Genomic DNA, 24062 nt, shown 5'->3' on the forward strand with positions numbered 1-24062 from the left:
AAACGACAGCTATGGAAGGAAGAATTGGAAAGCAAATTGACAGCTTGGTATGAGAGGTACAAAACTTTAACCAAGAAACAAACTCCCCGAAAATTTAAATGAACTGAAAATTCAATGATTTCATGAGGCAACAAGAAATATTAAATTAACAAAGTCAAAAGGCTGAAAAAATGTAAGAAAATGTAAGGTATCTCACAGCAAAAAGAAATGACCTAGAAAACAGAAAAAAAAATTAAGAATCACTGGTCTAATCCTAAAAAAGAGAAAAAGAACTATTTGTACAAAAATATTTATAGCAGCTTTTTTGGTGTCTAAGAATTGGAACTCAAAGGAATGCCCATCAGTTGGGGAAAGGCTGAACAATCTGTGGTGCATGATCATAATGGAATATTATTGTGCTATAAGAAATGACAAAAAAGGACAATTTCAGAAAGGCCTGGAAAGACTTATATGAACTAATGTATAGTGAAGTGAGCAGAACCAGGAAAACTTGTGCACAGTGATGCAGCAGCACTGTTCAACGAAGAACTGTGAATGACTTAACTATTCTCAGCATTACAACGATCCAAGACAATCTCAAAGGACTAATAATGAGGCATACTATCCACCTCCAAAGAAAGAATTGATACTGATTGAACACAAACCGAAGCATGCTATTTTTCACTCTTTCATTTTTTCTTTTATTCCAGTTTTCTTATACAAAAGGACTAATATGGTAATGTTTACATAACTGCATATGTATAACCTACATCTGATTGCTTATTGCCTCAGGGAGGGGGGAGAAGAGGGAAGGAAAGAGGGATAAAATTTGGAACTCAAAACTTTAATAAAAATGCATGTTTTTTTAAAAAAGAAACATTAGGGGCAGCTAGGTGGCACAGTGGATAGAGCACTGGCCCTGGACTCAGGAGGACCTGAGTTCAAATGTGGCCTCAGACACTTAACACTCACTAGCTGTGTGACCCTGGGCAAGTCACTTATCCCCAATTGCCTCACACACACACACACACACACACACACACACACAAAATTAAGAAAAGAAACATTAGTCTATCTGAATGTCATCCATTTTCAAGAAATGTTAAAAAGAAGCTTGTACAGATCTGTAAGAATCAGAGGGCAAAGTAGACATAAAGAATCCACTGGTCATTTCCTGAAAGAAACCCCCAAATGAAAACTCCCAAAAAGATCATAGCCAAAACCCAGAGTTTCCAGGTCAAAGAAAAAATACTGCAAGCATCCAAGAAAGAAGGAATTCAAGTACTGATGCACCACAGTCAGGATTACCCACGATTTAGCAGTCACCACCATAAAGGAGTTGAGAACTTAGAATATCATATTTCAGAAGGCAAAGGATGTGAACTTACAGAAAAGATTAGCTTACCCAAGCAAAATGAGTACAATGCTACAGGAGGGAAAATGGAACTTTAATGAAGAGAGAACTTCCAAGCAATCCTGATGAAAGGATCAATTGCACAGAAACTTAGAAGTTCAAAAACAGAAATGAAAAGATACATTAAAAAGGTAAAGATGAATGAACGATAAAGGACTTAACAAAGATAAACCGTTTACGTTCAAATATGTATGGAAAGATGATACATGTGTCTCCTGGGAATCCTATCATCAGAACTCATACAGGAAAAACAATTAGATAAGGCCTAGGAGTGGTTGTTATGTTTTGATGATCTTAAGAATAAAAAAACAAGGGAAGAATACACTGGGAGGCAGGGGAGGGAAAAGAAAGGTAGGGGAAATTATCTCATATAATCATAATATGCAAGTAGACATCTGGACAAACAAGGAAGGTATTGGGGAAGGGGGCAGGAGGAGCTAATACTTAAACCTCATTATCTGAACTGGTCACAAAGAAGAATACATATACATAAAAAAAATACATTTCACTCAACAGGGAAATAAGATGAAAAGGAAAGAAGGGGAAGAGGGAAACATGAGGGATGGATTTGTCTTAAGCAAAATAAAGTCTAAGGGTGCACAAAATATTTAAAGCTCTCTGAGATGGCACAGAAAAGCAAATCCAAAGGATGTCCATAAACTGGGGAGTGGATGAACTAGTTATGGCATATAACATGTGATAGAATTGCATCGTGCTGCTCTCTTATCAGTGTAAATGCCCAACCATGATTCTGTGATGTTTAAAATCTAAATGTGTGGTTGCCTTAAATTAGAAGCTTTAGCACCAGTCTTTGGGCATTAAACATTTATTAAAGCATACAGGTATTCACGTGGAGTTCAGAAAGTTAAGAAAAGGCCTATCTAGCCTAGAGTTCCAGCCTGGTCTAGTTCTTCCTCAAGTCCTCTGCCAGGAGCCTGCTTCAATCATAAACTCCTAGCAAACTGAGTGTGGAAGCTTTTTATAAGTCCGGAGCATGGGCAGTCCTTACACACTGCTTCAAGCTGGATTGGTTAGCGTCATCCAAATCCATTGGTCACTGGACTTGAAGGTGGTCTCCAGTTAAATTCAAAGTCTAGCTTCTGAGAACAATACCTTCTTAAAGGCTAGCCAGGTGTGATTACAATCTAGTTAACCTGAAGTAGGCTAATCAGCAGTCAATCACTCTCACTTATTTCAATCAGTTTAGATTAATCTCCTCGTGGGCCTTTGAGTATCTGCTAAATCCCATTATTTTATCACAATTACAAAGGACTGATGATGAAATATGCTACCCACCTGATGATAGAGAGCTGAAATAAAGGACTCAAATACAAAAAGAGATTTTTTTTTTGACATGGCCAATGTGGAAATTTGTTTTAGTTGACTATACATGTTTGGTTTTTTTGTTTGTTTTTATTTAATTAATTTTTTTTTTGGTGAGGCAATTGGGGTTAAGTGACTTGCCCAGGGTCACACAGCTAGTAAGTGTTAAGTATCTGAGGCTGGATTTGAACTCAGGTACTCCTGAATCCAGGGCTGAGTGCTTTATCCACTGCGCCATCTAGCTGCCCCGACTATACATGTTTGTAATGAGTTTTGTTTTTTCTGTGTTCTCAACAGGGGAAAAGTAAAAGGAAGATAACAGATTTGGGATGATTAAAACAAATATTTTAAGTGATTAAGGCCTCAGAAAGAGGGCTAGGCATAAAAGAGAACAAAATAGATGAAAAAGATGTTTGGAGATAACAGTTCTTAAGATCTGACTAGTGACTGAATATGAAGGGTAAAGCAGAATGAGTCTTAATTTCAACATTAGGATTCTGAATAAAAGGATACTGGTGTCAACATAAATGGAAAAGTTTAGAGGAATTCCAGATTTGCAGGGGTGGGGGTAGGGGGTAGGAGAAGGCAGAAAGTTCCTTTTTGAACACTGTAAATTTCAGATGCCAATGGAATATTCAAATAAAGATGTCCAGTGAGCTGATGCAGGACTGGAATCCAGAAGAGATATTTGGGCCAGATATATAGTTCTGCAAGTCATCTGCCTTTTCTCTATATACCTTCATTCAGAAAGTATAGAGATAAAAGAGAGCCTCATGAGGAAAAATTCTCTAACAAAAACATTTTATGCACCAAACTAATTTTTGCACTAAATTATGTGATACTAAAAATGTTTTCCCATAGAAAAATCTCAGCCTTCTCTTGGAGAAATTTCAGAGCAACTCTTCAATGCTCTTCACTTTGCCCCAATTCTGGGAGGTGAGCAATAAAAAAGGAAGAGAAAATGGATTGTCAAAAGCAACAACCTCAAGCTACATATAAAATATTTTAAAAACCACAAATATATAGCATAAAAATAACATCTATATCAATCAATATAAAACAATCTTGATTCATGGGCTAATTTTCTTCCCTTAGTCTGGTTTTTATCCTATTCGTGAACATTCAGTGACAGATTGCACACGATGATACCTTTGTTTTGGAATTTGGAAGTGACGTTTGGAGTGTCAGACTAGAGCAGGGGTTCTGAACCTTTTTTGTGTCCCGGACCCCTTTGGTAGTCTGGCAATTTCTTTTTCTAACATATGTACTCCTACTCATGCCCCTGGAATAGGAATTCACTTTTGACTTGTAGAACATTTCTGTGACTCACAAGATTTAGAGCTGAAAATGACCTTGGAAGTAAGTCAACTAGTCCAACCTTCTAATTTTACAAATGAAGAAATAGGGCCAGGAGTGAAGGTGACAAGCCCAAGGTTATACAGGTAGTAAAAGCAGATATTGAAAAAGATATATGGGGCAGCTAGGTGGCATAGTGGATGGAGCACTGGCCTTGGATTCAGGAGGACCCGAGTTCAAATCAGACCTCGGACACTTGGCACTTACTAGCTGTGTGACCCTGGGCAAGTCACTTAACCCCAATTGCCTCACAAAAAAAAAAAAAGAAGAAGAAAAAGATATTAAAGAAGAAAACGCTAGAGAGTCCCTCACAAGGTTGGGACAGCAACTAGTCAACCAATTTCCCAAGGGCTGCCCCAACCTGCATCACTAGGACCCCAACTTAATATTGATCTCAAATTTCATGCTTTAGGTCACTTTAAAAAAAAGATATTTTTGGTATAATGGTTTGGTATAATTTGGCTGAAAAAATCACATCACCTTGCATAGTCCCAAGGAAAAATGCCCTTTTTTTACTTCACTTTTTAGCAGTTTTATCTCAAGGTCACTGAAATCTGTCCGACAATCATTTTTGGAGAAAAGGTTGAATATCAAAAATCCATTCTTTAGGCATAAAACCAATCCCCAACCTATATTCTTATTGGTGTAATTCCTTTGTTTAGGCTACTTCTAAAGTGCTTTCTGCCTGCTGATGCATAAAGACACATCTTAACTAGTTAAGATTTATCTAGAATTTTTGCAGGTTCACACATTTTTAAGATCTTCTCTTACCAGAACTTTAAGATGATTTCTTCTATTTGACATTTATGGCTTGGGGAAAGGATAGTTTGAGACTGCCTACTTATAGCAGAACCCCCTTTAAAAGGCTGGTGGTTATCGGAGAGAACTACCATCCACCTTTATAAGCCAACCATGTCATACAGGATCAGAGGATTGGGAAAGCTACTTCAAACGTGTCTAAGCTTGCCGAGGGTGTCTGGGCAAATAGTAAACTGACAAGACGAACCAAATTTGCCGTCTATAGAGCATGTGTCCTGAGTACCTTACTGTATGGCAGCAAAACATGGACTACATACACTAGACAAGAGAAGAAGCTTAACAGCTTCCACATGCACTGCCTTTGGTGCATCCTTGGCATATCTTGGTCAGATAGGATCACCAACACAGAAGTGCTCCAACTCGCACAACTTCCAAACATCTACAGGCTACTTAAACAAAGAAGGCTGCGCTGGAGACTGGCTCATTCCTAAAGACCTACTCCATGGCAAGTTAGCCTCAGGCCAAAGACCTGCTGGACACCCCCAGCTTCACTACAGAGATGTAAGCAAGCAAGACTTGAGGGCTCTGGGAATAGACAACAGCAGATGGGAGGAGATGGCCAAGGACCGTGCCCGATGGAGTTCAGTACTCAGAAGCAGCTTGGGCGAAGCTGAGATGGGCCTCCAAGCTCTGGAGGAAGAAAAACGAATGAGACGCAGGAACCGACAGGCAACAGAGAGCGCAGTTTTCCAAAGTCCTCATTGCAATTATCAGACTGCACAGCTACACTGTGGCCAGTGGCTCTTCAAGGCACTGATCCATGGTTGTCCTCAACTGGCAGAAGCCCACTAGTTAAGAACCACCTAGAAAAACCCACCTGGTAAGGTCTTCACCAAAAAAAAAAAAAAAAAGATAACCCAGGAACCTAGAAGAGGCAGAGAAATGTTTGGTTAGGGTGGAGAAACCCTCAGAGTTCATTATGGTGCAATTTTTACCCCTTGTTCGATAAATACAGTAAAACAAAATTTTCAAGGTCTTTAAAGGATCCCAAGCCTAAAAATACTCACCTATTTTCAATATGAAAAAAGGGACACGCTGGTATGATGGAAAGACCATTTAAAAATCTTACAAATCCTAGTCCTTCCACTACTGGCTATGTGATCTTAGGTAAAGTCTTTGTTTTGGATCTCATTTTCCTCATTTCTCTAATAGGGAGAATATTTGTGCTAAATTCCTCTCAGGGTTGCTGTGATTATGGGCATGTCACTTCTTTTTGGTCTTGTTTCCTCCACAAATAATGAGGGAGTTTTAGAAGCAAGACCAAAAAAAAAGTGATTTGCCCATGATTTCAACCTAGATCCTCTTACTCCAAATCCAGCACTCTCTGCTAGACCAGGACTTCTTAACTTTTTCCACTTGCAGCCCTTTTTCGCCAGAGAAATTTTTACGCAACCCAGGCATATAGGTATATAAAATAGGTACACATATCCTTGTATTGTTGCCAAATTTTTTTCCACAACCCCCACATTCAGTTATGCAACTCCATATGGGATCAAGACCCACAGTTTAAGAAACTAGGTGCTAGACCACAAATCTGAATAGGAGATTTACTGAAATTCAAATTAAGTGAAAGGCAGAAGAGAATAAAAAGAGAATACAGTTTACCTCAGGTCTGTCAGTCATTAAAATTTTTTAAACCAAATAAAAACTAAGTCACCTCTTTTTCACCCCCTGCCTTCCTTTGTGCCTCCCACAATCCCCTACCATATTTAACAGGGAATGACAATCTGTAAAATGAAAGGGGCTAGACTGGATGACCTCTACAACTTCCAGGTCTCTCAAGCTATAATCCTAAAGAATATAGATTTAAGGGCTATTTTTTTTTTTCTAATTTGTATTGTAAACCACATTTTCTGGGATTAAAAGTGTACCGTTTGAGAGAAATTACTTAATATGGATCCTAGATTTGGCAGCATTGATGTCTAGAGGATATATTTATACATATGTATGTAAATTCCTTAATCCATATGTTGCAAAACAAAAAACTACAGATATTACCTTTCACATGAATACTACAAGGATAATACAAGTTCACAAAAAAACTTTAAAATTAAGGTGATGCTTTGTACCATTTCCTGTTTCAGATTACCATGGAAACAGTTATTTCCCCTCACACTTCATCTTCCATTTAAAAGTTTTAGGAAAATGAGGGGGAAAAAGTCCAAAACCCTTCATTTTTTTAAAATTTAAGAGAGGTTATTCAGGAAAATACAAATTGCAACAATAAAACTCTTATGTGCCTTAGGAAATCAAGGTGTTTTCTGATTAGTAGTATATTACTGTGGAAAATATTTTAGCAAGCAAATTGTAATAATTTATTATATATGCAAAAACAGAAGATTCACTCACCAAAGTTGAGCTATACTACTTGGTCCCTTCAATTATTTTCTTCCTTACTACTAGTAAATGAGAAATATGTCCTGACCCTTTTGGTTTTCAGGAAGCACAAAAGCTTCTAATTCTAGTATAGAGCTGTTTACCCTCTGCACCCTAACAAAAAAGAAACCAACAAGTTCATGTTACAGTGGACAGAACCCTGGACCTGGAGTCAAAAAGACCTGAATTCAAACCAGGCCTCAGACACTTACTAAAGCATATGAGCCTGGACAAGACACTTAACTTCTGTCTACCTCAGTTTTCTCAAACGTAAAACAATTATAAGAATACCTATCAGAGTTTTTGTAAGGATAAAATGAAACAAAATTTGCAAAATGCTTAACACTATGACGTCCTTATACATGGTAGGTGATTAATAAATATGGTTTGATTTCCCTTCTCTCCCTTCCTTTACAGTGATTTCTAGAAATTTACCATGTTGTAATCTGAGAATTACTGAGTCAATTATGAAGAACAAGGAATATTGGCAATATGACACTCCAAGAAAAGTCACTTTAAGTAGTATTTACAGCCTAACGGAATTTGTTTTGCACTAATAAACCTTCAGGACACATTCTTCTACAAAGGTCAAAACATCTCCATAAAGGACAGTTGCCACATTCAATGAGGTGCTCACAAAGCTAAGAAATTGTTGAATATAAAACCAAACCATATGAATGGTACACAATAATGAAGTTACAATGATTCAATGCAATCAAGGGGGTAAATCGTAGTTAAAAATAGCACAATTTCACTACTGGACAAATTAGAGGCAGCCCTTTCCAAATTCTGAGCAAAGAACACTTTTTTTTTTTTGGTGAGGTAATTGGGGTTAAGTGACTTGCCCAGAGGTCACACAGCTAGTAAGTGTTAAGTGTCTGAGGCCGAATTTGAACTCGGGTCCTCCTGAATCCAGGGCTGGTACTCTATCCACTGGGCCACCTAGCTGCCCCAGAACACATTTCTTTATGGAGATTTTTAGTAGTCTTACTTTTCTCATATCTAACACTTCACAGAGAGTCATGAACATGAATGATCCGATTTGTAAATAGTCCGTCCATCGTCTTCCCCAGCCCCCCTTCCCCACCCCCCATCGGAATACAGAATTCATTCATTTGCTATCAGTGTATAGTTCCTAGGGAGACAGGCTGAAAACCTGCTTGGACTAGTACGTTCTAATTGAGCTCTTCAAAGGAAATGCACTCTAGGGTAAAGTATTATTTGAACAGGGATTGGGAAAAAGTTATACTTTTGCTAAGATTATGTTTCTAAAGTCTTTTGAAGTGAACAGAGAAACCTGAACAAAGAAAAATCTCATTACGAGACAAATTCAGAGAACTATAAAGGAGAGAAACCAAAAGTAACCAACCAAGCTGTTAAGAAAAGAAAGATGATTTGGGACCAAGAATCTAGAGTAAAATATTCTATATATAAAACAGTTATTATCAAATTGTGTTGGAAAAGACAAAGAACAAAAGTTTGGTGATAAACTGATGGGAAGGCAGAATTACCTTTGTGAATAAAAAATAAAAAAATTGGACTACCAGAGAGAAGCTTGGCCTTAGAATAAACAAAAAGGAAGGTTTAACCTGCCCTTCCTACACAGAATACACAGGGTTTTAATTAATACCCTGTTAGGCACTTATTATGCAGTAGCCTAGAAAGACCTGGACCTGGATTGGAAGGAATTTTAAAGCTAAAAGTGACCAGAGATCCTTTGAGCTTGGGGTACTTAACCTGGGGCATATAAATTAGTCTGTGGTGGATAGCTTTCAAGAGTTCTGTGAACCTGGATGGGAAAAAAATTACATTTTTATTTTCACCTGGCTTTGGTTTCCTTGATAAAGCCTATGCCTTAAAAAAAAAAAAATATGAGAAGGGGTCTACAATTTCACCAGAATGCCAACGGGGTCTGTGACATTAAAAGGAAAAAAAAGTTAAGAACAACTACTTTAGGCCAACCCTAAGTTGAAAAAGGGTTAATCAACACACCTCATGTCATAAAGCTAAACTGTGACAACACAAATCTTATGAAACCCAGGCTACTGCTCTTTCCACTAAATAATGATGGCCCATCTTCAGGGCCTAGCATTAAGCAGTTAAATAAAAAAGAAAAGTTTTACCATGAGATCATACAAAGGATCTGAATGTAGGGTAGATCTAGAAGAGACCTTAAAGCTCATCTAGTCCAAATTCTTCAAAGGAGGACCAGCAATATTGAACACAGGTCCTATGATTCCAAATCAAGCCTGCTAATCCCCCCAACTGGAAAATCTTCTCCACATCCTCACAATTTCCTATCACAATTGGTTTGGAACTCACCTTTTTCCCACGCCATTCTATTTTTTATTATTATAATTATCTGTGTGCACTTCATTTTCTTCTTTGCTTCCCTCTCTCTCCAATAGAATGTAAGCCTCCTCTTTGAGGATAGGGAATGTCATTTTTTTCCATCTCTGTATCCCCAGTAACTAGCATAGTGCCTTGTACACAAATCTTGATGTTTGTGTAACTGAATTGAGACAGAAGAACTAGTTGTGGTCAAAGGCACCACAGTACAAGATAATACTGAATATGTAACTCCACTGCCTTTTTCCCCTTATTTTTTCTATTAAGTTGCATATTCTCAAACCCTTCTCTTCCTTCTCTGTACCTCCTTAATTCTTCTATCCTTTACCTACTGTAACCTTAAGCCTTACCACCCCCAATTTTATGTTATACCCTATAGACACAAAACTTCCAAAATCTAGTTCAGCTCTCCAGGGTAAAAAGAACATACACCATTAATAACCATACATTCAACCATCCATCTGTGAAAAGTAAAAATGGATAAATAGCCTCCCAAAAACCCCTCATTTTCTTCTTTGGTTTGAGCCCCTTCTTAAAAATGCCTGAAAACAAATAGCAAAAGGATGGATGAAATTTCCCTTTTCCCTTTTGTGTTGGCAATAACTGCAATGAAAAGAACGCTGACTCCATAATCACAAGACCTGAGTTTCAATATTGGCTCTACTGCCTACCTACTTGTATGACTTTGGGCAAGTCACTTCACTTCTATTTAATCTGTAAGACAAGGGCAGCTAGGTGGCACAGTGGACAGAGCACCAAGTATGGAGTCAGGACGACCTGAATTCAAATCCAGCCTCAGACACTTACTAGCTGTGTGAACCTGGTCAAGTCACTTAACCTGTTTGCCTAAGTTTCCTTATTTGTAAAATGAGGAGATGGCAAACCACTCTACTATCTTTGCCAAGAAAACCCCAAATGGGAGGGGGGGAGGGGGGTCCACAAAGAGTCAGGCAAAATTGAGCAGCATGGGGTAGCTAGGTGGCACAGTGGATAAAGCACCCACCCTGGATTCAGGAGGACCTGAGTTCAAATCTGGCCTCAGATACTTGACACTTACCACGTGACCCTGGGCAAATCATTTAACTCTCATTGCCCCACAAAAAAAAAAAAAGAAAAAGAAATAAAGAAAAAGAAGAGAGTAAGAAATGTGGAGAAAAAAGAAGTGTCAGAGGATATATGTATTTGTAGGTCACCAGTAATTTGGCTGGAGAGCTTATGGAACCTCAGGCTTCTAATCCTGAACCAAATAAAGTGCTGATTGTACACAAAAAATATTTTTAATACCTTGTTTTTTTGTTTTTTTGGTGAGGCAATTGGGGTTAAGTGACTTGCCCAGGGTCACACAGCTAGTAAGTGTTAAGTGTCTGAGGCCAGATTTGAACTCAGGTCCTCCTGAATCCAAGGCCGGTACTCTATCCACTGCGCCACCTAGCTGCCCCTTAATACCTAATCAAGATAAATTTAAGTAGAGGTATTTGGCTCAAATTATAGAATATTCAAGGATTAAAGTTCTAGGGAGGATCAATGAATAGAGGAATTTGGAAACCCAAATTCAAGTCTTCCTCTAACACAGACTGGCTCAACCTTGAGCCAGTCACTGAACCTCTCTGTGACCCAGACAACAATCCTTAAATTTCAACACAGTTGCTTATCTTCATTGGCAGAGGTTTCCTCACCAGAACTTTCCATCCATGGAGAGGGGGGAAAAAAGTACCAATAATTCTAATCAATCACCTACTACTAAAGAAATAAAAGAATCAAAGACCCTCCAACCCATATTGTAGGGGAATCTGCTGGAAACTTTCTAACAAGTAATCTCTTCCAGCCACTAAGGACCTTCAGTGAGAGAAGGTAGACTCAGTATCTCCTTAGGCAATCCATTCTACATTTAGCATCATTCTCTAAATTTCATCTTACTAGATTCATCCCATTATTCTAATCAGTTGCAATCTTTTTTAATCCTGTCATCCAAATTATTAGCTATATCTCTCCACTCTGTCCAATCTACAAATTTAATAGGTATATTGCCAATGACTTCATTCAAGAAATTTTAAAAAAATAGCACAGGACCAAAATTCTCTGACAGTCTCAACTTGCAAGTTGGGTGGGAACACTAAAAGTTTTAAATTCCTTTAAATACTAGATTGAAACTTTCCAAAGAGCTCCCCTCAATTTTCCCTCCTACTATACTAAACTGGTTCCAGAATCAGAGGATAAGGCGGCCCTTTGACAAGGCTAACCCACTAAATTTCAGCTTCTTCTTTTAGCTCCTTCCCAGGCTGTCTACATTCACTCCTCTCCTGAAAGCACCTTAAAAAAAAAAAAAAAAGGAAACAAAGTTGCCTTCATTTTGCCATCTCCTCAAACTTTCATCATTTTTGCTCTTCTTTCCTTTTTTGCTAAAATCTCACAAATTGAAATTTACCTCAGCCACCTCCATTTCCTCATTCTTGGTAATCTGGCTACTGATTTCCACCACTCTACCTAAATTCAAAGGATGCCACTAACTTCTTAATTGCTAAATCCAAATGCCCTTTGATTAGTCCTCATTCTTCCTTAACCTTGTACCACCTTTAACCATTGTTGACTACTCCTTCCCTTCTGAATACTACTCCTTCCCTTCTGAATACTACTCCTTCCCTTCTGAATACTCTTTCATCTCATCTTCCAGAACTGCTCTTTTCCAGTTCTCTTCCCAGGAGACTATTCCATTAGAACATCAAAAAATTTCAGTCAGAACCTCAAAAGCCATGTAATGCAACCTATAGCAGCCTGAGAACACTCCTTACACTATTCCCCAACAAATGGTCATCAGCCTTGGCTTGAAGACATCCAATGAAGAATAATGGAAGCAAGCAAAAATAATGGCGGAAAAAAATTCATTTCTTCAGAAGAAATCCAATTCCCTATGTAAAATCATTGAGATTATCATGTAAAATGGTTATGTCTAATGATTTATCACAAATAATTTTTACCACATGATAAAGACTAGAAACTAAATGACAGTATCTAGTAGGTAATATATCAGTAAAAATCTAATTTTTATTGTTTCACAATTAACAGGTATCTGTTGACTTAAAAAGGAAAAAGCACTCTCCATCTAAGAAATACAACAGATCAAACACCCTGAAAAGGGTGAACATTATTTCTAGAAAGAAAACATACATTGCCAAAAAAAATTCAAGTTTCTAAAGTATCACCCCTCCTTTCTTTGGGGAGTTGGGGAACTTCGGACTGTTGATTATTGCATACACAGGTAGACTAGGATGGTTGGTTTTGCTCAAGTGATTTTCTGTATTACAAGGAAAGGCTCAATGGTGGAGGAAAAAGGTTACATGTAGAAATGGCTGATGAAAAAAACAAAAATATATCATAAAACTTTAAAAAAAAGATTTGAGGGAAAATGAATTAAGGTTTCTACTCTGAATGCAAGAAATTTGAAAATGATCATTTTTTAAACTTCTGAGTAGTTAAAACACCAACTTTACTGAATTCTAACTATTTTCCCAAAAAAGAGATATCTAGGGGGGTGGGGGAGAATTTAAAAGTAAGGACAAATATTTGGAAAGTATCTTAATAGATATCTTCCTTGTCATAATTAATGTATTACAGTAACAATTGATGATATTCAAAACTATTTAATTACCTTTTGAAGGAAAGTAATTTAATGAAATAAACCAGAACTAAAATTAAGTAACATTAAAATGCGGACTTAAAGCAAGAAAACTGTAAATCATTACCAAAAAATTGTTCGTTAGAATTCTTTAAAGCTTCAAGAAATGTCAGACCTCTAGGCTGGTAGTACCATTCAATTAATTCTCTGAAGGGCAGATACTAATTTAGTGTGCAGCACATTCATTCACACTACTGAATCATAAAATTTTAAGTATTGCTGAATTTTTCTCAACTAGCAACAAAGGGTTCATTCTTTTTATAACTAAACTTCAACTTTAAAAAAGAGGAGAGGGGAGTTTGGGAGACTATTTAAGTCAGCATAAACTCTCTGGGGGAAAACAATATGTTGTATATGCATTAACAGCTTTTCTAAAAATTAATACTGTACAAGCTTCTGAAAAAGATTGGTCCTTAGTTTCTTTGTAAGGTAATGTTATTTGTTCTGAAGTTAAACATGCAGAGAAATCCATATCCCTCTAAAATAAAAATAAGGAATTATGTTTCATATATTTATCTACGCAAAAAATAAGTCATTTGTTTAAATTATTAGATTCATTAAGCTAAAATTTGTTGAATTAACCTTAATCTTAAGTAAAAGGTCAAGACACTCAGACTTATGTTTTAACACATAACTAAATTTGAACTGCAAGCTATATACCCAATTTCCCACATTTTAGGATAAACTAGATATTTAAAAAGTTTCACAAGTGGACTGCTGGAAAACACTGCACAAAGGCAGAAGATAAACACTAACCACACAGATTTAACTCCAAAACATTTACTATTCAAAAGTTCCCTTTTATAAATCTATGTATTCTCTAACATAAATTTTCTTCAATTTTTGAAGGTGTCGGAGGTGGGGGTGGGGAAATGAATCTTGATGTAAATAGATACAGTGGTTTTGTTATCAGTTTAGAGAACAGTACTGGAAACGGAAGACAAGCAAAAACGCAGGCAACTGAAATCCTAACAATGCAAGATAAAATTTACTATCATCACAGTTTACTCAAAGGAATGTTGATTTACACATCACATAATACTTACAAAATCCAACTGGACTGCGCAGGAAGGTGTTAGTTTTCTCTCTGGAATCTTCACTCTTTCCAGTTTGTTTTTTTATTTTGTATCCTTTGAAATAATATCCAAGTTCCTTGAAGGTACCTGACCTGTGGCTATTTGACATAGAGCTACTTCAAGTCAGCTACCCATCCTTTTGTTTTAAATTATTCATAGGACTATTTCCAGAATTAGCCTTGGTTTTAAGATTGTAAAATCTTCTGAAACCTTTCTTCTTTATTATCTGGTGTTCATGTCACTGTCATAAGCATCCACTCCAGATGAAATATCGGTTTTATAACACAAAAAGCAAAAAACAAAAAGCAAATTTCACATCTGAAGTGAAGAGCATTCCTAAGCATCAGCATATACAGAGAGACAAGAGCTATCTCAATACCACCATATTGCTGGTTAAGGGCAACATTTTAGAAAATATATTTACACTTAAATAAAAGATAGAAGAAAAAAAAAACCTTTGGATTCTATTATCTCTTCATTTAGAAAAGAGGATCCATGGCAAAGTGAGAAGGGTGGACTTCAAAATACCTAAAATTTATAATAAAGGTAAAAATATCTGCCATGAACTTCAGCAATGTTTAAACAGTATTTTGAAACTGTTTAAACTATTCAGTACACAGATCAAACATATCTTACAGCTCTGGCTTAAGAACATTAACTAAAAAAAAAATCAGCAAAATTCTGCCAGCTGAACTACTTTAACCCTTAAAACAGTTTGTTCTGAACCAAAATACTGAAGAAGTGCCTGTATTCCTGTGGTGGAGCAGTGAAATTGTTCACTGTTGTCAATTCACTTCCAACTTGTTTCTTGCCAGTCTTAATAAACTTCTGGGTCAAAAATATCCAGTCATCATAATTCCAAATAATGGCCACTCCAAATATCCAGGGTTTTTTTTACACAAATAACCTAAAGGGAAAAAAAGTTTTCATGTTAGTGCTTTAAATCACCTGTGAAAGTTTCAAAAACAACTCTATACAAGCTAGCAAAGGACAACTAGTGGGCTGAAAAGAAACTAGAGACCAAAAAACTGCAGACCAAAAACAAATCAGCACACAAAGTGACTGCACAGTACAGAAAGGACTGGTGGAGGGTACAGTGTTTACTAATAAAAAACTCAACTCTAAGGAGGGAGGGGGAGGAGTTTTAAGAGGGGAGGGACCTGTAGATTACATTTAATCATACATCCTAACTCTCTTCCTCTGATATAAAAACTGAGTTTTCTCTAAAAGTCCAATTGTTGTTACTTTGAAAATACTGTTGTCCCATCCAAACACTAAGGAAACGGAGCCACAGGCAGACACAGGTGTTGATACCGCGGGGTTAACTCTCGTGGTTACTCAAGTCGGACACGAGAGGAGGGACAAAAATACTCAGCCTCAATGGGGACGTTTAAAAAGAAGGGGGCGGGGGGGGTGGCTAATTCTTCGATCAAACTGAGTGTAGAAAGGGGGAGATGGGGCTTAAATGCGGGGGACCGGGGGTAGAACACTTTCCCGAAGGGAAAACTTCCCCCTCCCAGGCTGAAGGTGCGAGTTCTATTTTCGTGGGGGACTAGCTCAGAAAAGAGAAGGCTTCCATCTGCGCTGGGGGAAGGGAAGCGCTTCTCCTCAGCCTCCAGGGCCGGTGTCTCCCTCCCGGGAAGAGCAGTTCTCCCCCACCGCGGGACGAGAGGAGCCGGTCCCGGCCCGGGTCCGAGGAGGGGGCGAGACGGGCCGGGCGAGGAGGAGGTGGACCCAGGCCACGGACGCCGAGAGCCCGGAGGCAGTAAGGGGAATTGGAAGGGGGAACCCCAAGCGAGGAGGGCGTCGGACCCACCCCCCCTCCTGCCCAAACCCAGCCCAGCCCCCCCGGGCGGCGGCGGCGGAGCAACAGCCACCGCCACCCCAACGGGACCCGGGAGCCGGTCCCACCAGGGGCCTCCGCCGCCCCCGCCCCCTCGGGCTCCCCTCTCCCCCTCCCTCCTCAGACAACCTCGCACCTCCCCACCCGCCGCCGCCGCCGCTGCCAGCTCTGCTCCCGACCCCCCCACACGCAACCCCAGCCCCGACGGGCACCCCCCCCTCCCCAGGGGACCCGGCGCGGAGCGGGAAGGGGACCGTTACCTTCCGCCCCACCGGAGGTGCCCCTGGCCCGGGGGTGTCGCTGAGCTCGGTCCCGGGAGGAGGTTTTCGGTACTTTGAATAATCCCCTTTTGCCGCTTTTCCCTCCCCCCACAGCCAGACTCAGTCCCAAAATGGCGCCGGCCCGATCCGCAATGTTCTGCGCCAAGTCTCGCGAGATCGCGGAAGGTGGCGATGTAGGGAGGAAACGAGTGTGGTTGCGAAGGCGGAGGGGGAAAAAGAGGGGGGGGCGGGGCGAGGAAGGAAAGAGGAGGTGGGAGAAAGGGTGTGGAAGGAGCCGAAGGAGGGAACGAAGTGGGCGGGGCAGCGGGAAAGAGTCGATTCGAAAGAGAATGTTCGGACCTAAGCAACCGTCGACGCCGAAACCTCCGGAAGACTCCTCCCTCCTCAGCGGGTGACTGGAGGAAGTGGAGAGAAGGTGGGTCTGGTTGCGTGGGGGCGGGGCTTCGAAGGCGGACCCCGAGGCAGGGGCGCGCGGGGGGCGGTGGCTCCGCGCCGTGACGTCAGAAGCAGCTGGAGCCGGGGATTACCCCCTGCTGCTGACGTGTGATGGTGAACAATCGGGAACGTTCGGTGGAAGGGGGAATTCCCCGCCGCTCCCCAAGGAGCCCCTCCTCCCTCCACTCACTCCTCTTCCCCTCCTCCCGCACCCGCCCAGAAGACTGGGGAGAGGAGGGGGAGGGGGAATAAAGGGGCGGAGAAGGAGGGATGGGAAAAACGAACCCTGTGCAGAGAGAAAAAACAGTGCTTGGTTTGCAGACGCACGGCTGCTGCTGTGCATCTTCTGCATAGCAGCTGCCCAATGCACGGGTATCCTACTCTTGTAATTTTGCAGCGCTTTGGGGAAATGAGAGATGAAATGGTTGTATGTACACACAACAGTGGGCAGGAAAGGGGAGAACCTCCTTGGAGCTGCCGGGTTGCTTGAGTCACTTAGTAAAGCGGCGACATGCAAATTCATGGCACTGTTGTGCTTAAATAATTATAATACTAGTAATTGTTAGAATGGTGATGATGATGATAAATAAGAGACCAGCGGTAGATTAAATGAAAAATCCAAGGAATCGAGACCAGATTCTAGGATAGTTAAAAAGAGTTCTTACATTTAGAATATTAATATCGTTGTCTCCCCTCCCCCCAACACGGTAAATGGAATAGGTATACAACCCCCAGGAGCTGTTTAACAGGAACTGGGTGGTTTCCAGGATGGCTTGGGCTGCGGTTCTGTATTTCTGCCGAACCTTCTCACCAAGTACTTCGATTCTTGCTTAAACCTACACCCCGCAGCAGGAGTAAGAGATTGATAGTGGATGCCACCGTTTACCCAGAGTGCATCCCGACGACTTGCTAGGAGTTCTGGGGGTGTCTTTAATACAGTATTTAATAATATAAGTATTTCATATACAAAGGCTCTGGTGGGGGTTGTGGTTACAGATATTTCTCCAAGAATGTTTGAATAAGAAAAAATCATAGTAATTAAACTCTCCCGTATTTTTTTTTTGTTAGAGACTGACCTCTCTCGAGAATTCCATGGTATGCTAGAGGAAGTAACAAATAAGTTTGCTAGGCAAGCTAGGTGGTTTGCACAAAGGCAGACAGCTGATGTGGCAGCACTGGCATTTGCTCTTTCTAATTCAATTCAACAAATAAATACATAATAAAGCGTCATATGAAAGAGAAAGAGACACATGGAAAGTCAGAAATTCTGTGTGTGTGTGTGTGTGTGTGTGTGTGTGTGTGTGTGTGTGTGTAAAAGCAAGGGATCTGTGAATCTATATCGTGCAGCAAGGATTGTAATTAGTTCTAATAAAATAGACAATATGTAAGAATAACCAATATGTTTGGCACATATGCATTAGATGTAATTAATAAAATATAAATTCATTTTAAAGTGTTCTTGAATTCATAGTTATTTTAAGGAATCATGAATTTTCTCAACCAAGAGATTCTAAGTACAACTGATGTCTCATAGATATCTGCATATTTTTAAACATTAAAAAGGGGTCCTTAATCCCAAAAAGGATAGGAAACTTGTCACATAACAAAGAATAGAAAATAGGTTTCATTCAAGAGATAATTTTGGGGGGTGGTGAGGCAATTGGGGTTAAGTGACTTGCCTAGGGTCACACAGCTAGTAATTGTTAAGTGTCTGAGGTGAGATTTGAACTCAGGTCCTCCTGAATCTAGAGCTGGTGCTCTATCCACTTCGCCACCTAGCTGCCCCAAGAGATAATTTTTAAAAGTTAAAAATATTATGTTTTCTCTGCCTACTGAAATACAGGTAAAAATTCTACCACAATGAACTCCACAGCACAAAGAAATTTTTGCTGTGTGAGATACAATAACAACCTGTTAAAGTAGTGGACTCTTCTTAGGGAAAAGCACGCCCATATAAGGAACAGCAAGGCAATATTATCTAGTAAACTAGGTCAACTCAAGAATTTGAGAAAAGTAAGTTTTTTCAGGGCTAGAGGGAGAACTGATAAAAACCAGTTTGAGCTTACTCCCTCCCTCTAGTAAAAGTAGGTAAAAGTTCAACCTAAGTCACTACTGCTGGCTTAATAGACATTAATATTAACTTCTCCCATGTCTAAAATCTCCACCCCATTTTGATAATGGCTTGCATGAAGGTGTATGTGGATTGGAGGGGTAACATATCAAGGAGAATTTAGTTAGAACTCTTTTGGGGAAGATTGTGAACCTGAGCCTAGCTATATATATATATATAGTTATAGTTATAGTTATGGTTATATAGTTATATATATAGTTATATAGTTATATATATAGTTATATATATAACTCAGGGAAGGGACTTATTGAGTCAGGGCTTAGGATAAATACAGACTGCACACTCTTAGCACTGGAACTCACTGATTGTTTTTACTGTGGGTGCCCAATCTCATGAAAAAGCAATAAAGGCTTTTGTCATACCAAAGTTGCCTCTGAAAGAACTTATTTTGAGAAGGTGGTCTGCACCTGTTTCTCACACTATGGAATGAGCCCTTGTACATCATTATAAATAATGACAGTGTGAACAAGCTAGAAATAGACCCAAGTTTCATATAGGTTCAGAGCTAGTTGTGGGAGAATCTCTCACAAACTCTTTTTGCATTATATCCCTTCCCAAAATGTCCCAGGTATCATCAGAATTTACCATGTGTCTTTCCATAAAAGGAATACACAGTGTTAGAAATAAAAATATGGGACTTTCCCTTTTGATGAATAAATGAAGGCTTTATTACATTTTTGCAAGAATGGACACAGTGGATAAAAGCACTGGCCTTGGATTCAGGAGGACCTGAGTTCAAATCCAGCCTCAGATACTTGACACTAGCTGTGTGAACCTTGGGCAAGTCACTTAACCCCCATTGCCTCAGCAAAAAAAAAAAAAAAAAAAAAAAGAATGGGCACACACTATAAAGAAAAGTGGCATGCATTTGCCACAACAAACTTCTCTTTTTATCCCTAAATCTAACTCAAAGTCCATCCCCTCTTCATCTCATTGGTTGAGGACTCAGAGGTGTACAATCTTCCCAGAACACCTCTACATATTTCCCCATAATATGTTGCCCCCGCCCCTTACATATATCAAATGTCTCAACCTTTGGGGTATTGGCAGTTAATATATATAAACTAATTAAGCAAGCACAGTACAAGTTTTAACCTTTGGCAGAATTGGACTAGCTTAGACTACTGGCCTTGAGGTCCCCTTCTATAATCTACTTCTACCTCTCTTTTAGCCTTGAGGCCTCTTTCTGCAATTCTTCCTTACCCAGACTCCCCCCCTCTCTTGTTTTTCTGAAATAATAGCATTTTTCTGGTGTGACACTATTTCATTTTTCTCAATAGCTAGGTGGCCAGTGGATGGATTGCTGGGCCTGAAGTCAGGAAGGTCAGAGTTCAAATTCAGCCTCCACACTTAACAGCAATAAAATCCTGGGCAAGTCCCTTAATTGCTGCCTGCTTTAGTTTCATTAACTGTAAAAATAAGGAGAACAATAGAATCTACCTTCCAGAGTTGTTGCTTAGCACTATGCTTGGCACATGCTAGGTACCTGATAAATGTTTGTTGATTCATTATATCAAATGAGATAATATTTGTAAAACACCTGGAACATGTGAGACACTTAATAAATGCTTGCTTCCTTTTCTTCCTAAAAGGGTCAGAGCCACCAATTCTTCTGGAAGCACTCAGTCAAATAACATTTATTAAACACTTACTATGTGCCAGGAATTGTGGTAGGCTCTGAGGATACAAAGACACATATAAAATCATACCTATCCTCAAAGAATTTACCCCCATCAGGGAAACAACATGCACACAAACAAGTTTATAGAACATGAGAGGCAGCATGGGATACTGTAAGGAGAGTTTTCATTGGAGCCGGTGTGAGAAATAAAATTTGGGACTTTCCCTTTTTGGTGAATATATGAAGGTTTTATTACATTCTTGAAAGAATGGGCAGGCATTGTAAAGGATTGGCTTGCACTCTGGCCACTGAAAATTCTCTTTTATGCCAAATCCTAATGAAAAGTTTCCTCTCCCATTCCTCATTGGCTGAGTACTAGGAAGTACATGATCTTCCTGGAATATCTCTACATATTTCCCCTTTAACATGTCCCCTTTACATAGATCAAATGTACATTAAAATGAGCCATCTTCCATCAGGGGTGTGTCAGTTAATATGTATAAGCTAATTAAGCAAGTGAAGTACAAACTTAGTCTTAACCTTTGGCATACTTAACTAACTAGACTACTGGCCTTGAAGCCCCCCTTTTCAATCTTCCTTCCCAGAATTCCCAACTTGTTCCTATTTTTCTGGTGTGACATGATTTCATTTCTCTCACCAGGAAAACCTTGGTTCAAGTTCTATCTCTGACAAATATTGTCTATAGAACCCTCAGCAAGCCCTCTAATCTTTCTATAAAGCAGAGATGATACCAGCCTACATTGTTAAGGTGAGTTCCCTGTACTAACAAAAACACAGGTCAATTTCTTATCCTTGTACGAAATAAACACAAGGTTATTTTGAGGGGTGTTGGGATACACTAGCAGCTGGGGAAACCAGAAAAGGACTGAGTAGGAGATAGCATTTGAGCTGAGATTTGGAAAAAAACAAAACTAGGAACTCCTAAGAAGTAATGAACAGAGGAAGTATATTCTCAGTGTGGGAGACAGTCAAGACAAAGACAAAGACCAGTCTGGCTAAAATAAAGACTTTGTGAGAGGTAGTAATATATTATTATATTATAATTATCATGTAATATTAATATATTATTAATATATAATAAGATGGAAAAGGTAGATTGGAACCAGGTTATAAAGGGCTATGAATGCCAAACAGAGGGATATACAAATACTTAGTCCTAGTGGTACTAGGGAACCACAGAAGTTTATTAAGCATGAAAGTAACTGTTTGGGGACAGTGCTTTAGCACCATGACTTTGGCATAACTATGCAGGATGAGCTAAAGAAGGGAAGAAACTTGAGATGAGGGAACCAAAGAGGAGGCTATTACAACAGCCCAAGAGAGAGGTTATGAGGACTTGAGTCAAGGTGTGATGATCTTGTGAGTGGAGAGAAGGGGACCAATAAGTGTTGTGGAAGTAGACTTAACAAAGTAGTAAATGATATTAAATCTCCAAATATAAGTAAAATATTAAATAGAAAAATATTCATTTTAACTGTGGATTAAAGAACAATCTTGGCGATGTTTATCTATTTTTAAATTATGTTATTTGCCCGCTGAGATTAACAAATATGTTCACACCAACAGATTTCAAGTCCCTTGAAAATAATGTGAACAAGATTTCTGGCTAAGATGGCTGCCTCAATGGAGAAAGTCAGCCTAGCTTCCATATACCTATTCCAGTAAAACCCTAAAAAAACTGCAGTAGACTAAGTGAACACCAACACATCCAAAGAGAAATTATAGTGAGTGTTTTCATCTACCCCAGAACTGCAGAAAGAGTCAGAGAGAAGCCCATGGACAACAGAAAAGCAAAGCCACCAGAACAAATGATCAAAATGGAAATGGGGGGGGAGGGAGAGCAGCTAGGTGGCACAATGGATAAAGTACCAGCCCTGGATTCAGGAGGACCTGAGTTCAAATCTGGCCTCAGACACTTGACGCTAGCTGTGTGACCCTGGGCAAGTCACTTAATCCTCATTGCCTTGCAAAAAAAAAAAAAATGGAAGTCTCCCAGTGTGAGAATCAGAGTGCCACCCCCCTCCTGAGAAAGACATTGTGAGAACCAGGGCAGCACCACCCTAAGGAGAAAGCATGTGACTAGCATCCAGAAGTTACATCTTATTCATAGAACTGTTACATCTATTCATAGAAATGCCTGTAAGTCATGTCAATCAATGCTACCAGCCAATTAGCTTGGAGCTGTGTGTGTGTGTGGGGGGGGGGGGGGAACCAAGCCTGGGTGGGCCCGAAGGGAGCTTCATTTCAGTTGGAGGTCATGGTAGGGGCAGCTGCAGGGCGAGGGGGAGCTAGGCTCTTTCCTTCTGAACTCCATGTGTTCTCTTTACTAACCCCGAATATACTTTAATAAATACATAATGCCCAAAGATTGGTGCTATATGTTTCTAATTTAAGGGGAGCACACATTGGATTTTTAGACGTCACAATTAGATTTTAAACTGCACACCAATTTGGCCAACAATGGGCCAGAGACAACTACAGCCTGTAAGGCCTTGTCTCCAGAATCTGCAAGGGTAGAGGCCTTCTGCTATAATGGCCAAGAGTAGTCAAAAACCTACAGAATAGACCTTGGAAACACTGAGGAGCAACAGTGGAGACAGTTTTCAGCCTGGGACATCCCTGTTCTACAAATTCCAAGTTTGGTAGCACTCTATCCTAAGATGCCCTAAAATGTCCTAAAATATTCTAAAAAATGCATTACTTTGAGCTTCCAAGATCAAAGGGGACCTAAAACCTACCATCTTTTACTATAGATATGCTCTAAAAGGTATAGGTCAACTTAGGAACCCAGGTAATCCATGTCAAAACCAAGCTAGTTTGGCCACCCAACCTAAAAGTGCAGCAGGGAACTGACCCTGGCCCTAGCCTAAAGCCCCATTTCAGGAACTAAAACTGGAGAAATGAGTGGGTAAAAAGAAAACACAGACTACTTCAAAGTATTATTATAGATCATGTGCAAGTCAAGACATCACCCTTGTGATATCATTGGTCTTCTTAGATAATGAAAGACAAACAACAACATATCTAAAGATACCGCCCCCCCCAAAAAAAATCCAACTAGGAGAGAATAACACTACAACCATTGGAGGCAGATACTCAAAAGGGAAAAAATGTATTTTGCATAAAATCTATTTAGATGAAATAAAGCAACATATAAAAAAAGAAATAAAACTTTTAAGGAAAGAATTGGAGGGAAACTGAGAACTAAAAGTGGTAAATCTTATCCAAGTAAGTCCCTGAAAACTAGAATGGACAACAGGAATCAATGACTAAGAAATGTGGTGTTTAAAATTATATGTGGTTGCCTTATTTCTGTCCCAAGTTTAGGGGAAAATTAACTGGGGTTTCTAATATATTGCTACTTA

At 39.5% G+C, this 24062-nt stretch overlaps 2 protein-coding genes across 2 annotated transcripts in view; one reads left to right on the forward strand and one right to left on the reverse strand.

The window, feature by feature from the left end:
- GPBP1 (GC-rich promoter binding protein 1) overlaps positions 1-16637 on the reverse strand; it is an 88095-nt gene extending 71458 nt beyond the window's left edge. Inside the window, exons 1-2 of the mRNA XM_043974008.1 lie at positions 16469-16637; positions 14336-15272 (exon numbers count right to left, since the gene is read on the reverse strand). The gene's annotated coding sequence lies outside the window, so the exon portion shown is untranslated. The remainder of the gene's footprint in view (positions 1-14335; positions 15273-16468) is intronic.
- Positions 15820-16550, forward strand: LOC122749727 (basic salivary proline-rich protein 2-like). Its single transcript, XM_043996222.1, has 2 exons — positions 15820-15892; positions 15985-16550. The coding sequence occupies exons 1-2, from the start codon at positions 15820-15822 to the stop codon at positions 16548-16550; spliced, it is 639 nt and encodes a 212-aa protein (XP_043852157.1).
- Positions 16638-24062: the final 7425 nt, after the last annotated feature.

Source organism: Dromiciops gliroides, chromosome 1, assembly GCF_019393635.1.
Source record: "Dromiciops gliroides isolate mDroGli1 chromosome 1, mDroGli1.pri, whole genome shotgun sequence".
In the NCBI taxonomy this organism is placed as follows: domain Eukaryota; kingdom Metazoa; phylum Chordata; class Mammalia; order Microbiotheria; family Microbiotheriidae; genus Dromiciops; species Dromiciops gliroides.

Bases quoted from the DNA above. Each gene is read 5' to 3' on its own strand.
- LOC122749727 (XM_043996222.1), top strand. From the start codon at position 15,820: ATGGGGCTTAAATGCGGGGGACCGGGGGTAGAACACTTTCCCGAAGGG. The intron at 15,893-15,984 runs GTGCGAGTTCTA...CTCAGCCTCCAG, and splicing joins TTCCCCCTCCCAGGCTGAAG to GGCCGGTGTCTCCCTCCCGG.